Raw genomic sequence first — 19,217 nt, 5'->3', positions numbered from 1 at the left:
AATATTTGAGAATATACAAATTAAACCATAATAAAACACCATTGATTATATGTCTAACTAGCAAAATTGTGAAAGTTGGGCAATATCAATTAATGGTAAGGATGAAGAGCTATGGGAACTCACATTACTGATAAGAGTAAAGATGGTACAAGCATTTGGGAAAACAATTAGGCATGACCTAGTAAATACAATTATGAGGATGCTCCACAATCAAGAAATTCTATATATATCCAAGAAATTCTAATATATACCTATATGACAAGCTGAAAAATATTAACAAATATAATATTCTAAAAGGCATTGTTAGTAATAACAATAAACTATAATAACTGGCAGTAGACTAGAAACATTGTGATAGTTAATAAATGGAATTCCATGTATTGGTGAAAATGAATAAACCACATATACAAGACAACATAGACAACAAACCAGAATGTTTCAATGGCAAAGCACAAATGACATGAGAGTACAGAAGATGCTTTTATAAAGTTCAGAATTAACAAAAAACAACAGATTGTTGGGAAAACATGCATCTGTCATAAAATATGTAGAAAAGGAAGGGAATGATTAACACAAAATGTAGGAGGATGGAATTGGGGTATCACCTATAGGACTATAGAATTGGTCATGTCTACGCGAATATCAGAAATTTCAGAATTATTTTTCTTCAAATTACACACACACACACATATACACATATATGTATGCATGCATATATTATCATTTAAATATCTGATTGTTTCTAAATAAAAATTGAAAAATTAAAAAGGTAATGAATGAATGTATGCTTTTTTGGCACACATTTTGAAAACTGTGTGCTAAACTAGATGTGATTTAATCTTTACCAAAATGATAAGTATTTAAACCCAGATTTTCTGACTTCAAGTCCTCTAGGCCTTTTCTATCATCACATCAAACTGTCAATCCTATCTCAAATTTCATTATAAGTATGTCTCACTTTATACACTGTATTTGAAAAACTCATCTGTAAGTTATTGACCTGAAATTCACAGGTACGTAATTATTTTTCTATCTGGGAAAGTTTCTGACCACAGAAGCTATGAATATATGATATATTGAGGCTGGGGTACAGTTAAAATGACATTTCTAAATCAATTTCAAATTTTTTTATTATAAAAGAAAAAATTACTTAATTCTCTCTAGCATTCTAATATTTAAAAATCTTCATAACAGCTAGTTACATCTAAATTCAAGAGTGTTTTTCTTGCTACAGTCTAACTACGTTCTTCCACATTTCTGCAGATGAGTTTATATATATTACCCATACTTTATGACCACAGTGGTTCCCCCTTATCCATGGACAATACTCCAAGACCCTGATGCATGCCTGAAACTTGTATAGCACTAAATTTTATATTACAACCAGTATGTTACTAAAACAATAAATCTGGTAACTGATCTGGCTACTAAATGACTAAAGGACTGGTAGTGTATGTAGTGCGGATATGCTAGACAAAGGGATGACACATGCCATGTGCCAGATTGCACAAAATTCATCACAATACTCAGAATATGATATGCAATTTAAAACTTAGGAATTGTTTATTTCTGGAATTTTCCATTTAATATTTTTGGTCTCTATGAGTAAGTGAAACTGCAGAAAGCAAAATTACAGATAAGAACTTCTGCACTTCTTTCTGGAAAAAAAAAAAAGGACTTTCCAAATAACTACTTAAAAAGTAGTGTCTTCCCATCCTTTTTCCCATTATGGTAGATCTATAAAATGACAATGTTTGTATAGCACACTAAAAAGCAATCAGATAAGGAAATAGTCTGGGGGCTCTGGCTGGACTAAGGGTTAAAGGATCAATATTTTGGCAAATTTGGCATCCACTAATGGTAAGATAGTTGGAACTCTTTAAAACAAAGTAATCACTTAAGGTGATTACTCTTTCAACTTTGTATATTTAATTAACTGAGTATATTGTGTTGGCAATCTCCTACATACAACATAAAAAAAGTTAGACTAATGCAGAATCAAAATAATATTAAAATTTAGGGCTTCAATATTTCCATGCCTTTTTTATAAGCAATCACTGTTTCTATTTTGATGAATTATCTGGTGACATTACCCACTAAGGAAATCTATGACAGATTAAATATTCTATGGATCCAAAAAGACATCAGAATCTTGAAATACCAACTAGTAATATACATGCCTAGAAGTCTGAGTCTCCAACAGTAAATATGTTAAAAGTTTCCCTTTGCCTTTTTTTTAAACCTTCAGAACAGCTTATTAATCAGAAGCCTTTCTCAGATATTGTCAGATGTGATCCTAGTTGTGAACTAAAATGTTCTCACACTTTTAAGAGGTTTTAATAGCACAAAGTGGGTTGTGTCAGGTAAATTATTACTATTTTTTTAAAAAAATTCCCCAAATTCTCAAGTAAGATTCTCTGAGGGTCTTATTTATCTTTGTGCACACAATGGTAACCACATTCAGACTGGCAAGAACGTTAAACTAAGAGATTAGGCCCCAGATTTAATTAGCATCCCAGAGAAGTATCCCTTAAATATTTTTAATGAGTTCTGCAGATAGATGAAGATTTGAACTAGTTCTTGCTCCCAGCTTTTTACCTTAAGCAAGTAGGTGTCTCCATTTTTTTCTTCTGCAAAGTAAGGTATTAACCACTTTTATGAATTTAATGTAAAATTGCTTCCGAGGTCCATGTGAGTGGTATGATTTTTCTGAACCTTTCACCTTCAGCTTGTGTATGTCTTTTCCTATCAGATGAGTCTCCTGTAGGCTACATATTGTTGGATCTGTTTTTTAAATCCAGTCTACTATCCTATGTCTTGGTTGGTAAGTTTAAGTCATTAACATTTAGGATTACTATTGAGATATGGTTTTATACTTCCAGCCATGTTTGTTTATTTTTGTTATTTAACTTGATTCGTTTTCCCTCCTTGATTAATTTTTCCCTTTACTGTGCTACCTCCCACTGTTGATATTCGTTGTTGTTTTTCATTTCCTCTTCGTTTAGTATTTTGCCCAAAATGCTTTGAAGTGCTGGTTTTCTAGCTACAAATTCTTTTATTTATCGAAATGTGGCATTTATACACAATGGAATATTACTCAGCATTAAAAAAAATAACAAGATCATGTCATTTGCAGGAAAATGAATGGCATTAGAGCAGATTATGCTAACTGAAGTTAGCCAATCCCTAAAAAACAAAGGCCGAATATCTTTTCTGATATAAGGGGGGGTGACTCAAAATGGGATAGAGAGGAAGAGCATGAAAAGAAGATTGCCACTAAATAGGGAAGAAAGGTGGGAAGGAAAGGGAGGGAGAAGGGGAATTGCATGGAAGAAGGAAGGAGACCCTCATTGTTTGCAGATCACATGTATGATGATGTGAGGGGGAAAAAAAAAAGAAGTGTGTCACATTAGATTGGGTAGAGAGAAATGATGGGAGGGGAGGGGAAGGAGGGATAGGAAGGATAGCAGAATAAAATAGACACTAGTATTGCTGTATGTATATATGTGACTGTGTGACCTATGTGATTCTGCAACCTGTACACTCAGAATGAGAAATTATGCCCCATTTGATTCAAATGTATGATATGTCAAGATTATTGTACTGTCAAGTGTAACTAATTAAAAAAATAAATAAATTTTTATAACAAGGACCTTCAAGAAAAAAATAAATAAAATTGTTTTTAAAACACCTAGTAACTTCACTTAGCATAATCTTCTCCAATGCTAAGTGAAGATTATGCTAAATGAAGATTATGCTAAGTGAATTAGCCAATCCCAAAAAAACAAATGCCGAATGTTTTCTCTGATATAAGGGGGGTGACTCAAAGTGGGATAGGGAGGGAGAGCATGGGTGGAAAATTACCTCTAGATAGGGAATAGGGGTAGGAGGGAAAAGAAGGGAGAAGGGGAATAACAAGGATAGTGGTAAGGAGACGGTCATTATTATATAAAATTCATGTATGAAGATGTGAATTTGGTGTCGACATACCTTAGATACAAACAGATATGATAAATTGTGGTATAAAGGTGTATTAAAAATTGTAATAAAAGAAGAGAGCTCATATATAATGGCATAATTTGGTGTGAACATACTTTATATACAGAGTTACGAAAAACTGTGCTGTGAATGGATAAAAATTATGAATGTAATGCACTCCACTATTGTCATGTATATAAGAAATAATTTTAAAAATTACCAAGAAAAAAATTAAATAAATAAAACACCTAATAGTTCCTGATATATCACAGGCATCCAGTAAGTGAAAATTTCTTCTATCTTCACTCAACTATATTTTAAAATATAATTCTTCTAAATTAAAATAATGCATCCAAATAACTTGAAAGGCATTTTAATCTCCTTATATTCCCAGAAAAAAATGAGCAATGGGAACCTAAAATGAAATGTTTTATGACAATGGAAGCTGACAATGCACAAAAAAAGTTTGGTTAAGTCTTAAACAGACTTCCCTAATCAATGCAAGTCAATTCTTGGGAATGCATATGCCTTCAAAGTACATGCTTCAATTTACTCATAAGGCATATCATTCCAAATACCAAAGGAAACTCATCCAAGTTAAACTAGTGGCACTTATCTTTAGGCATATATAAGATCAAATTTTCAAGTTCATACCAAATAACTTCAAAGATAAACGTTTTCCATGTTGCTGAGTGGGCAGACTTAATTATATGTCTTTCGATAACTCATTTAATGAGAGCTATTCCACACACCCTCAAAGATTAAAGCAAGGAAGGTAATGTTGTAAATGTATAAGAAATAACACAGGGTTCCTCCCACAAGAAACCAGCAAATCAGCAGTCCTAGGCACATTTCAAGCTACAGAAGTTTTTACCAGCTTCACCTTCGACCTCAAAGCTTAAAATTATTATTGCACTATCATCAATGAAGAAAGATCTGTAAGGGCATAGCCAAAAAACACTGAAAAATACTGGCAAATCTTTGAGAGCATAGGAATGCAGCATATGCTCCCAGAGTAGGGTTAAGTTTTGTATCAAACCAAACATCTATAAAAAATACTTATGCCTAATCCTTTACATGGCTTCAAAATCTGAAGAACCTACTATAAAAACTAGATTTAGCTTTATGTATAATTTTATCAGCATTTCTGAGTCTTCAAAAACTAAAAAATAATTTGTTCCTCAGCCAGCACCCAAATTAACAGAACTCTTTCAAAAAGCAATACATGATAAGAGACACAAGATGTTCTACTCTTAGGAATTTCTTTCTCAAGAAAATTCAGTAAAAGGTTATTATGTTATCCAAAATAGCAAGACATTATAAAGAGCCTAAAATCTTACCACTAGGAGGGTGATTTATAGTTTATCAACCAGAAATGCAATGGAATGTGAGACAAACATGAAATTATTTTAAAACACATAAAAATAAATGATAAATGAAACAAAAAAGTGAAATATAAAACTGGGGCCTTATATAATCAAGTAGTTGTAGAACATGTATAAAACTGAATGTGTTAAGGTAGTAAATTTATGGGTTATATGAATCTTCTATTTTAGGAAAAAGACAGCAATAATGGAACTGTTGAAAGCAAGTAGTTTGAATGAATTCTCTCAAAATAACATATGGAACATATGCAAAGAAAAATGACAATTTGTTAGCCAGACAGTTGGTAAATAGATAGGATGATGATGTGGGAAAATCAGAAATAGAATAGGCAAAAGTCCTGCTTTAAAGACTAAAGAACTTAAAACTTCAAAAAGCATAGCTGTGGGCTCTGGGAAAATAATATATGCAGCAAGTTATAAGTTCTCTCTTTTTGAGCAGACTTCCAAAAGATCACAACTTATTTTTCTAAAAAGTACTATGGTCTGAAAATAGTGGCACAAGGCAAACAGTACAATTGGTGTGATACATGTGTAAAGAATGGACTTCATTAAAAGACTCATTCTAGACACTTGCAAATAGAGTCCCTTATTGATGGATATATTTAACTGGGATTCTATGGAGGCAAAAAGAATAGAGAGATCAATTAACCTGAAACATTTTAAGGTATGAGAATTTTAGCATCTTGAGAAACTACTTATGTAAAAATGCCCTTAGTTTTTAAATAGTCTTGGAAGACTTTAAACAAACAAAAAAAAAACCAAAAAAAAACAAAACACCTAAATCTTAATGTTACTGAGGAAAAAAAAAGATCTTTCAATAATTCAGGAAGCACTGAGAAATTTCCCAGCAACTCTACGGAGAAAATGTGCTAGTAACATTTTTACATAACTTTAGCTGCTTCTCATTTTTATTACACATTCCACACATGATTCAAATGTTTTTGCACAGTATGAAGTTTCAGCTTATACCTTACAAAGCCTTTATAGGTAACCTGTTAACTGACTGATTCAAGGAAGGAGCACACATTTAAATTTTAAAATTCTAGTCACTTACCAGCTGTAAGACTTTGTGCAAGTTACAACAGTGCATTGTGACTTGGTACCCTCTCCATCACAAAAATAGGAGGCAAACTGCAAACTTTTTTTTTTTTTTTTTTTTGGGCAGGGAGGCACCAGGGATTGTATATTCAGGGGCACTCACCTCTGAGCCACATCCCCAACCCTATTCTGTATTTTATTTAGACACAGGGTCTTGCTAAGTTGCTGAGGCTGTGAACTTATGATCCTCCTGTCTCAGCCTCCCAAGCCAAAGGGATTACAGACATGCGCCACTGTGCCCAGCTTAAACTGCAAATTCTTTCAACTTATTTTTAAGTTCAGGTTTTCCATTTAATGTCCTCCTCTAAACTCAACTCAAAAATTTAAACATCTGGTTATTTTAAACTTCTAACTAAAAACAAAAAAAATTTTTTTGTAAATAAATATATTTCAAAGAATGAATACATTGGCAATAAATGGAAATAGAGATAGCCAAAAGTAAATAGTGAACAGGTTTTGAGATGTCTGAAAATGTTTGGAATAGGGCTGCCTAACAAAAGGAATGTGCAACTGATTCAAAACATTTTATTTCTGAATAAAGAATGAATAACACAATAGCCATATATTCGTGTCCTTGATGCTTGTGTATTTAAACTTCCCAATGGAAGAAAAAATATATATTTGGAGTAGGGAGAAACAAAGGATAAGGATAAACAGTGGAATGAATCTGATCCAACTTTTCCTTTGTATATATATGAATTGTGAATCTCACCATCATGAATATAAGACATTAACTGGAAAAAAAAAACTGTAAATAGCAGAAAGATCAGTTGAGTAGAGGGAAGAGAATGGGAGAGGGAGGAGCGGACAGAAAGGGGACGTACTGGGGACTGAATTAGAGCAAATTATATTCCATGCTTTTATAATTATGTCAAAATGAATTCTAATATTATATGTAACTAAAAAGAAAAAACGTAGCTAAAGAAAAACATGCAATCATGACAACTCATCTTCTTTAAATGACAAGGGGATTCTTATTACTGCTTAGCAATCCTATTTACATACATTTCCTTCTGCATTCTCTCTCTTTTTTCTTTCTTTTTTTTTTTTTTTTTTTTTGCAGTACCAGGAATCGAACCTGGGGCACTCTACATGGAGCTACATTCCTAGCTCTTTTAATTTTTTTGATTTAAGACAGGGTCTAAATTTCCATGGCTGGCCCTATACTTATGATCCTCCTGCCTCAGCCTCCAGAACATCTGGGATTATTGGCATGTGCCACCATGTCTGACTTCCTGCACTCTCTTTCAACAACTTTTTTCTCTTGTTAAAATGGATGAACTAACTATATGCACATCTACCAGAAGCCATTTTCTCCACTTGTACAAAAATATCCCAACTCTTGTTACTGACTTTAGAACACAGTTCTCTGAATTATCTTTTTTTTTTCTATCTCTAACTCATTCCCAGAGGCATAAAGCATGTAGTTACTTTTCTCATTTTAAAGAAAATTATTTCTTGCTTTCACTTTCCTTTCTGGTTTCTTATCCATTTTTCTGTGATCCATTATAGGAACCTATTTAAGAACTGTCAAACCATGAGTACATAGTAACTTAGAAAATGGTTGGAGAAGGATCTCTACTACTTAGAGTGCTAATTAACAAATATAGAAGGAATGAAAGAAACAGAAAATTAGTATTTTGCAACCAACAATATACTCAAGTATAGATTATCAATAAATACTAAAACCACCAGGTAAAATGCTGGAAGACAAGATATTCACACAGTTACTTCCCCCAAACTACTTACTAATTACAAAGGAAAAAATGTGCCCTTACAATGGAGAAATCAGCCAGATGCCACTTGCTGTGAGTAAAGTTAATATCACAAATAACAAGACAAACTAACATTATATATCTTTATGTGAAGCAATGGGACATATATAATCTCATTTATAGAGGACTCTTTCAAAAATTATTAAATGAATTATAAGCAAACAGACAAAACCAGATAGTGGGATTCTATTAGTCAACTGGATATTGGATCAGGGAAGAACTATAGATTATTGAAATAAAAAACTTTACTATTATATTTCCCCTGGTATGACTATGGCATTATACTTGCTGTAGAAGAATGTCTTTGTATTAACAAGTTATGCAGTGAAGTGTTTTTTGAGATGAAGTGTCATGGTGCTTGCAACTTTCTATCAAATATTTTAGAATAAGGACTTGGCTATACTTTTTGTCTCCAATTCTTCTACTCCTAGTCTTGATTTAGTCACTTTCATCCCTCACCATTTCACCAGAACCATTGATATCACCAATGATCATTACTTTGCCAAATCCAATGGTCATCCTTAGTCTTTATTTTATTGAGCTCTATTCTCATTAAAATTCTCTTTACTGTATGTCCCACAACCCTGAATTTCCTTCTGCAAAGCTCTGGCAGTTTCTTCTCAGATGCTTTGGATGGTCCCTCCTCATTCCCTCTGCCTCTAAATGCTAGAGGGCATGAATATCTATTTTTGAGCCTCTTTTCTACCTGTATTCACTACCCTGGTTCTTTCACTTTCAGAGGTTTATACAATGAAGATTCCCAAATTTATGTCTCTATCCCTGACTTCTTCCGGGAACTTTTATTTGATTCCTTACAATGTCTAGTTGGTATCTGACATTGGAATCATCAAATTAACATTTGGGGAAAAAAAAGAATTTTGATGTTCTCTTGCAAACATGTTCTAATCATAATCTTCATTATTTCACCATTATTGCAACTACTCCCCATTTTTTTTTTTTTCCGTTTTCTGGCTTTAATCTACTAGCCAGAGCAGCCAAAAGTGATCCCATTAAAAATAAAAGTCATATCCTCCTCCTCAGCTCAAAACCTACAATGTTCTTCATCTCACAGGAGAGGTTCATACTCTTTTAATGGCCTACAAGACCTTCAAATCTGATTCCAAATTACCCTTTTGCCCTCTATTTTTTGCTTCTCCACCCTCTCCACTCCAGTTACAATGTTATTTCTACTAATCCTCAAACACAACAGATAAACTATAGTTTCAAAGCAACTCATGTTATTTTCTCTGCTTTCAGTCTTCCTATGCATAGCTCATTCTCTACTTTCTTAAGTCTCTGCTCAAATGTTTTTCTTGTCTGATTATCATCTGTCTCCTCTCACCAGAATATAAGATCCACAAGATCAGGTGTTTGTGTATGTCTTTCATACATATGTCTAGAATAATTTCTTGTATACAACTGGTGCTCAGTAAGTATTTGATGGGTTAAACTATGAAAGCTGGGGCACTGAAGAATGTTGAGTAGAATAAAAGACCAGATATCCTTTTCTCATTAGTGTCTATTAAATTAGACTCAGCTAAAAAAAAAAAAAAAAGAGGCCTTTTTTTGTGATGCTGAGGATTGAACCCAGGGCCTTGTGCATGTGAGGCAAGCACTCTACCAACTGAGCTATATCCCCAGCTCCTTTTTAGGAACACATTGTTTGTTCATGTTCTAAATAAAATTCCATAGGTATTATTATTATTCAGCTTGCATTAATTATCTACAAAAAAGTATTGCCATGCAAATTAATTGAACTATTAATACAGATAAGGTTATGTAAGAAATAAAACTGATATAAACTTCATTTATAGGTATATCACAAACTCACTGAGGCAAATGCATTGATGAAAACCTAATATGTTAATTACATGCATAACTTTATCCAGTAATTAAAGTGAGTCAAGAAGGATAACTTCAGCAGCACATGGAGATAGGAGATATTACTTTGCATACATCAAATTAACAACTTATAATTAACATTTTTATAATTTATAATTCTAATTAATAAGATATTATTACAATTCCATAGGAAAATATATCAATAGAAAGAGTAGTTCATTTCAGTTGTTATAACCATGAACCTGTTACCTCCCCTAATAAGTTATACTTCAGGAATTAAACTCTTGTTACAAGTTTGTATAACCCAATGTAAAAAGAGAAAGTTTAAGTAGTTTGAACTAAAATTTCTTTTAAAAATCAAACCAAACAATGATTAAAGGTACTTATTTTTCTGAAGAATTAAGTATATTGGAGACTCAAGCAACAGAAGGACCAAGGAATGACATAATCTCATACTGACCCTCTGTGGTTTACTAAAGTATAACAGCAGAAAATCAAACACACAAATCCACCAAAACACAAATGCCATAAACCATACTTTGAGGTTTATAAGGTGCCTTATAAATATCTTAAATTGAACAAGAAAGGAATTATTAGTCCCACTTTCCAAATGAATAAACTAATGTTCAGAAAGATTAGCTCATTGATCTCATATGATGTAGAGTATGTAAAAGACCCTTTATATTTTTATACTCACATGTACACATATGCATGTATATAATAAGCGTTCAGGTAATCCAGGGCTTTCAAAAATATTACAGTGTAGAATGTTTAAAACATTATTGTAATTGTTTGAGAAAGTTAATTTTTCTCCACTCAATTAAAAGAAAAAGAATATATATACACCCAAGAGTGATGATAATTCCATGAAACTGGCACTTCTGCTGATTGCTAAAGGCATTGTAAGCTGGTATAACACTTTTGGAAAGAAATTTGGCAATAACCTCAAGATACAAAAAATATTCATGCCCTTTACTTCTATTTCTGGGAAGCTATCCTAAGAAAATAATTCAGGATATGGAAAAGCTATAGATTATTTATAACATCCTAGACACTTGGCATGTGAGACTTAACATTTGAGGTTTTGACACTGGTAGTTTTAACAGCTTGTGAGAGAACCACAGGTTGATCCACAGCATATGTGCAGTTACTATGTGAGGGAGGAAGTCACAAAACTAACTATAAGTTAGCTTGACTGCCAGCATCTGCTTCTCACTGTGGCCTGGTTGCTCTCTACTAGTCTTCACATACATAAAAGTAGTTCTACTGCAAGGGAAAAAAGAAAAAACATCTGTGCAAAAAAATCAGTCTTTCAAATTAAAAGGCCAAAAAAAAAGCAGCAAGCCAATTACTTGGCTAGGGATGAAAGTGAAGAGATTTAAGAAAGGACTGATATTTGTGGGTTTAGAATCAACCTGTCATTTTTCTTTTCAATTCCACAGATCTATTGTAGTGAAAGATTACAAATATGGCTAAACAGAAATAGTATATTCAACAGCAATCTATCTAAGCAGTGGTTGAATACCAGTAGTGGAATTATAGATGATAATTCATTTTACATTTTCATTTTATTAATATTACATCCACAAATGAAAAAGTTCAGATAAAAAGGTACTACTAAATGGAAGAGGGAACAGTTCCCATTTTACTTCATGAGGTCAGCATTATCCTGATAGCAAGGACTTTTCAAGACAACTACAGACCAAAAGTTCTCATTAACATGGGCAAAAATTTGTATTCATGAATTCTGCATGCATGGATTCAACCAACTCTGGATCAAAAATATTTTCTTTAAAACACTGTGTCTGTATTAAACATGAACAGACTTTGTTTCTTGTCATTATTCCTTAAACAAAACAGTAAGACAACTATTACAGAGCATTTACATTGTATTAGGTATTATAAGTAATCTGAAGGTTAAAGTGTGCACGAGGATTTACGTAGGTTACTTGCAAATAACAGAACATTTTATTCTATAAGAGACTTCAGCATCTGTAGATATGGGTATTAATGGTGGATCCTGGAACCAATTCCCCAAGGATACTGAGGGAACAACTGAATGTAAACAGCAGAAATCTGCAAAAATGATATCAGTTGCAAAAGCACATGATGACTTGCCCCAAGACTATTGGAAAAAAATACAATGTGAGTGCTATAGAACAATTCCAGTTTATCCTAGCTTTGACATTATTTTAATTAGCATTATTCTAGTGTTGTACTACTCTACTACACCATATTTCTTTTTTTACATAAAAAATTGTGATAAAAGACTATATATATATATATATAATACATGTTATATGTTAGTGAAACCTCATGAATAGGATAGGAGGGATTATGGGAGAAAGACCACTTGAGAATTACATATTTTGAAAAGAAGTATATGAAGTAATTTCAGATCACATTGTAACTAGATTCAAGTTTCTATATTCTAAGAGTACAAGAGTCAGGCCTAGGAAAAGTCTACTTTCATTAATGGGTAGTAATAATTTATAGTTAATAGATCAAAGAAACTAATTAAGAGTATGTTTGTAAGACTCTAAAATGCTAGTCCTGAAGTAATAAATGCCACATTAATTTCCTCACCAAAACAGTTCTGAAAAATAAGATTTCTAAACTTGTATTTCCAAAGAAGAGTTGGGTTCTTTACCTTTGTATCTAAAATGCAGTCAAAACCCTAAATAAAGAAAAACCAGAACACATTTAGTATCTAATTCTTACCTGGAACCCACTTAATCTCCATTTCCATATCATTTTCTTTGCCTTTCTTTTCTTTTTCTTGAATAACTTGTAAGAGCTGTCTATATTTAGCAATTTGTTCTTCATCATCCTTCTGAGTTTTCTTCTGAGTTTTTCCATCTTCCACATTGACTCCATCATCACCTAACAGAAAAATCAATATAATTTAATACACAGAAACAATTCATTTCTAATTCCAGTGTTTAGATCTCACAGTTACTCCAGCAATTTTCTAAAACAATGTTATCAGACATACACAGAATATATATTTTAGGGTTTTTTTTTATCTTTTTAGTTGTAGATGGACACAATATCTTCATTTTTATTTATTTATATTTATGTGGTGCTGAGGATTGAACTCAGTGTTTCACACATGATAGGCAAGCGCTCTACTACTGAGCTACAATCCCAGCCCCGAAAGCACAGAATATTGAAAAAGGACTTCAACTTCTGACAAGCAAATGAATTAAATGAAAGACTTAGGTCTTATGTATAATAAAACTCAGCTGCAATATAAGGTAGCAGTGTTATAGTACTTTACATGGGAACTGCCCTTTTTTATCATATTTTAAAATAATTCTCTAATTATACAACACCCTTAGACTTCTCTTCCTTTTAAGCTGCAAGTTAATAAGAACTACAGACAGCGGACTTTCTGTGCCTTGCCATCCAGTACCTTAAAAAATATTCTAATCAAATGTTCTGAATATTTTGGAGTGAATTTGGTAGATGGATTTAGCTTCTTAGGCTGAAGAAAAGAGATAAAAGAAGTTATAAAATCCAAACCTAAGAACACTAATTTCTTTCCATTTGACTATAAGCAATCACACTTACTCTAAGGATCTTGTTAATTTAATTTACTAATGATGAAAACAAATAAATTAGGAGTTAATTCAATTAATTTCACTGTGTGGAAAAACATTCACAATTCCATTTCCTACTTTCATAAAAATAATTCGAATACAAAGAAACAGTATAAAATTCATGGGCAACAAATATCAAAGAAAACTAATACGTGAAGTTTGTTTGTTCTACATTTCCACTGTAATTCTCCAAGTCAAAAACATAAATTAAGAACTTGGGTTTTAATGCAAAACATACAGACACACTGAATTGACTAAATGTCCCTAGTAGAGGAAAATTTAGAAGCAGAATAATGAAATCCCTTCCTTTTAAAACCTATGGCTTACTGTTCACCAAAAACGTTTGACATTACTAAGTAGATACCTGTGAAACATCAGTGTGAGTATTCTCCTTATGTATTAAAAAGAAAAGTGATAAGGAAAAATTGAATAATTTTATATGTGAGTGTGTGTGTGTGTGTGTGTGTGTGTATTTTTCCCTTCCCTCTAAAAGAATAAAAAAATGGCAAAATGGACATTCTTTCCATCCTATCACACATTTTCACTCGAACAGCTGAAGTTCATTTTTTTCCTGTTTGTGCCACAATAATAATGTTGGATGGAATTCTGTCATGAATCCTGTAATTCAATGGATAAAACATCAGGAACACATTAACAAAATGGCAATGTATTTCTTTCTATTAAAAGCTTACTTCTGAAAACATAATTAGAAGCAACCTCCTTCCAGGTTGAAATTTTAGTGGTAAGACTCTGATGGCTTACTTTAAATTGATTTTTTCCAGCTCTAAAATGTGGAATAACTCATGTAGGTCTGGTTTTCCCCCCAATTCAAGGACAATACTTTGTGAAAGTCTTAGTACTCTATAAGTAGTTTTTTAAAAAAATTTAAGAGTAAACTACTCTCATAAACAATAATCAGGAGCATCTAGTAACTCGAAAGCATTCAAGTATACTAATGTAGCTATCAGAGGAAATAAATTAAAGATAAAAGTAATTTTACTCTCAGTTGAAATACTGACGAAAAAGGCACACCTTAAAAAAATTTAATAAGTAGTATATTTCAAATGAACAGGTATTAATCAAAACTTTAAAGTTTTAAGAAATAAAAATATATAAGGCAAGGTAGTATACTGATTAATTTATGTACATTATTTCAATCTTTCCAACCATGATCCCGGTATTATTATGATCTTTCTTTCATAGATACAGAAAGAAAGAAGTAGGGAAGACAGTTAGAAAACTTAATCTACGTTATTTCACTATGTGGTGAAGTCAGGATTTGAAACCCATAAAACCCAAGTTCTTAACGAGAATGTACTGACAAATTAATCTTTATTTATTCATAATATTATGTATCCTAATGTCAATCATGCCATTTAAAAATTTAATTCAGTTTTCCCATACCAAAGAAACCTACTTGAAAAACTTGGATCCAAACTTCACAAATATTCATGGAATATTATCTTTTCCCTGTATTTTAGAGCTGAGATAAGAAAAACTATCCAGAATTTTCAGAAAAGTGCTAAATGTCTAAAAGACATACAAATAAAAAGAAAACATAAATAAATATATGTCTCTCCACATTTATCAGGGAAAAGGACATAAAGGTTATTTGTAAAAAGCACAGCACCAAGAAATAAAATGTTCACTTAGTTCTTCAGAATGCCAAAAAAATAAATAAGCAACAGCCACCGAGGCCTTAAAAATATGTGAAGTCTTTTGTGCCCAACATAACTACCATTGCAAATTATATATTTTCAAAGACTATTAAATACTTAAGCAATTATGTGGTTTTATTACATGATGTCTCAACAAATAAACTAGAATGATTAAACATGATTTTTCCATTCCATGTATGGAATACTATTCAAGACTAGTATTTTATGAAAAACTTTTAAAAATGAAGCATTATATTCAAAAGTCTAAAAGAAATAGTAATAGACCAATCACAGGATCTAAGAAAGTCAAGGCTTAATGGCCCCATGTTAAAACTAAAGAAGCATTTTTGCATTTATTTATCAATAGTCTATAAAAATAATATATTTTGCAAAAGGAAAACCAAAAAGCAAACTATAAATTATTAAGTTAAAAGATACTAATTTTTGCTAATTTAAAATACTTATCTACATGTTTAACATTTATGGTTCTTCACTTTATATCAGTGATAATCCTCTCACTCATAATTTTTCATAGTTGGGAATTCTTCTATTAGATAAAAAGAATGAATATGTGAAGGGATCTGGCATATGTTATCAAGCAAAAAATGACATGAAATTATAACCAAGCAATCAAATTTTCAAGACAGATCTAATACAGGAAACATTTATTTGGGGCTTTGGTTATTTAAAGCATACAGCATTTACGATTTAAAAGTAACCATTAACCATATCAATCATCAAAAGAAAAATCTTAAATGAATCAAAATAATCTGAGAATTTTTCTGTTTCTATAAGGCAAAGTAGGTAACTGAGATCAATCCTTTCACTGAAAACATAAAGTTGGATGAAATATTTTAAAAATCTTTTAAAAAGCTCTAGAAACTTAAAAAAAAGAAATGTTTCAAGCAACTGATAAGTTAGTGAGAATTACCACGTCAAAATTAAGAAAGGAACACTGGAGAGATGATCTCAGTGTTAAAGACTCAGTTTACTCTGAAAGCATTTCCTACTTTTTGATCCATAGAAGCCTTAAAACTTGGAGAAATGTGGTCGTAGACTGAAAAAAGTAAATGAAGTTCACTCTCTTAAGAAAGATAACCTCATATCAGATATTAAACCAGCACACAAAGATAACAAGGCCCAAGTAAATAAAGATAAACATCTTGTTAAAAAAATAGTAGCCAATGTAAAATATATGAAATATTGAAACTGTCAGACTATAAAAACATGCTTACTACTTATAGAAATAAAAGAATATGTTAAAGCTATCTGCAGTGAGTATAAAACTTATAAAAATGATGTTGTTGACAGGAAAAATAAGGGAAAAGGACTTCCAGAAGTTGAAATATATAATAACAAAAATTAAGAACTCAATGGATAGATCTATTAGCAGATTCAACACTGCTGAAAAGACAAGCAGTAAATTGGTTAAAAAAAAAAATCCAAAATGCAATGGAAACAATGGATAAAAAATTTATTTATTTTTATGTGGTGCTGAGTATGGAACCCAGTGCCTTACACATGCAAACACTCTAGCACTGAGCTGCAACCCCAGCCCCCAAAATTTACTAGATAGAGAAGACACAGTGAAAAGCTCTAACACATATTTAACAGTACCAAAAGGGTAAGAGAAAAATCACCTGAAAACACAATGGCTGAGAATTTTACAATACTGATGAAAGATACCCAATCATAGATTTAAGAAACCCTACAAACCCCAACTTCAATAAACAAAAATTAGTCAGCTTTAAGAAACATCATAGTGAAACTGGAGAAATAAATAAATAAAAATTAAAAGCGACTAGACAAACTTTTAAAAAGTCTAAAAAGGTAGCTGATTTCTAAAGACAAGTCAGAAGATAACAGAATGAAGTTATAAATATGGCAGTGGAAAGGAATGCCAACTTGGAATTCTTTATAAATGAAAGCAAAATAAAGCTGTTTTGAAAGACAAACTAACCTCAACAGTTTGACACCAGCACACACTACAGGAAATTCTGAAGGCATATTCAAGAAGAATGAAAATGATCCCAGATTCAGAAAGAAAAAAAAGAGCACAGGAAGAGGTGAAACTTAAAGGTAGTACAAAATGGCAATATTACAACCTGTGGTATTTAAAAATAAGTAGCATTACAACACTTGATGATAATATGAAACTTGTTTAAAGATTACTACATTATTCAGGAAGGCTGGGATTGTGGATCAGTGATGAGCTCTTGCCTAGCATGTGAGGCACTGGGTTCGATTTTCAACACTATGTATAAATAAATTAATAAAAACAAAGGTTTAAAGAAATATTGCCTTTATTTATTTATTTGTTTTTTTCAGTACTAGGGATTAAACCCAGGATGCTCTACTACTGAGCTACATCTCAAGTCCTCTTAATTTTTTCTTGTTTTGAGTCAAAGTTTCATTGAGTCACTGAGGCTGGCCTGGAACTTGCAATCCTAGTCAGCCTCTCAAGTTGCTCAGAGTACAGTTGTGCACCACCATGCCTGGCTTATTTTTGCTTTCAGACTTCAATAAGTTAAGGCTGCAAGTCTTAATTTCAGAAGTGAATGTTCTAAACTTATTGAAAAAAATGTTATGTAAAATATATTCAATTAATCCCCAATCTCTTTGTTTAAAAAGGAGGATTAACATAGCATTTTACAAGTTCATTGAGAGATTATATAAATATACAAATCGCAACAAGTATAAAAGGCCAGGTCTCTTTTTAAGTCTAGGGTTTTAAATAAAATGCTTATGGCTAAAGAAATTCAGGCTAAAAAAACACTTAAAAAATTTTTTTTCAAAAACTATCTAAAGACGTATCTAATACTATGAATATGAATATGCTCTGCAGATGGCTTAAGAATTAAGACTCTCCCCTTTAAATTACTGCTAAGGATATATTTCCATGACAGTTAATAAAAGATCAGCAAGTACCTTGTATCTCCTCCTCTAACTCATCCTCATCTTCACTAGAGGAAGCTAAATAGGCTTGAAAATCCATGTCCAAAAGCTCTTCCTTTTTAAATTTTCTGTTGAGTGTTGTGATCCTTTCATGATCAGTCTCATCCCAAGTTATCTCCACCTTTACCAATGAAAACAAAATAAACAAATATGGAAATGTCAACAACTCACACTTGTTAAAGAATAAGAATACTGTTATTTTGGATGTTTAACAGTTGTAAGTTAAACAAGTAAAGATATGCTAAAAAAAATATATGAATGACATGATTAATAAACAGTGTTCTACCTGTGGCAAGGGAATTAGTGTTAATGAACTTATATCATTTCTTTCCTATTTCTCTGCTACAGGCAGGATACTCCATTATTTGAAGTAAAAATCAATGTTGCACAGTAAGTTTGATGGAGAAAACCAAAAGCTGAATGTTTTCCCTGATAAGCATATGTGGATCCATAGTGGGGGTGGGACATAGGGGGTGAGATAGGGATAAATGATGGAACTTTGGTTTGTGCAGAGGGGGTGGAAGAGGGGTGGGGCTGTGGGGATGGGAAGGAGAGTAGAATGAAACAAGACATTATTACCCTATATACATGTATAATTACACCACTGGAGTGACTCTGCACCACGTATAGCCAGAGCAATGAGAAGTTGTGCTCAACTTGTATACAATGTCAAAATGCATTCTACTGTCATGTATAACTAGTTAGAACAAATAAAATTTTTTAAAAAAAGATTTAGAATTATCCCTACTCTGATATTAAGTCTATTGCTGGAACTAAGATAAATGGTAATGATACAGTAAGGACTAAAAAAAAAAAATCAAGACTTGATGGCTAGCTAAGGCCACTATTTCATTTTGAAAATAACATGACCTTACATTTTATGTGACTGAATTTTTCAGACTTTACTTTCCACACTATAGTAGG

At 32.1% G+C, this 19,217-nt stretch overlaps 1 protein-coding gene across 3 annotated transcripts in view; it reads right to left on the bottom strand.

Annotated features, from left to right (window-relative positions):
• Esf1 (ESF1 nucleolar pre-rRNA processing protein) overlaps positions 1–19,217 on the bottom strand; it is a 72,670-nt gene that overhangs the window by 38,370 nt on the left and 15,083 nt on the right. For all 3 annotated transcript variants that reach the window (XM_005320467.5, XM_021723146.3, XM_021723147.3), the window contains exons 8-9: positions 18,267–18,414; positions 12,800–12,961 (exon numbers count right to left, since the gene is read on the bottom strand). In XM_005320467.5, coding sequence (XP_005320524.2) covers positions 12,800–12,961; positions 18,267–18,414 — 310 coding nt within the window. The remainder of the gene's footprint in view (positions 1–12,799; positions 12,962–18,266; positions 18,415–19,217) is intronic.

The sequence above is a fragment of the Ictidomys tridecemlineatus genome, chromosome 5 (assembly GCF_052094955.1).
Source record: "Ictidomys tridecemlineatus isolate mIctTri1 chromosome 5, mIctTri1.hap1, whole genome shotgun sequence".
In the NCBI taxonomy this organism is placed as follows: Eukaryota; Metazoa; Chordata; class Mammalia; order Rodentia; family Sciuridae; genus Ictidomys; species Ictidomys tridecemlineatus.
This window is presented reverse-complemented; position numbering and strand designations above follow the sequence as displayed.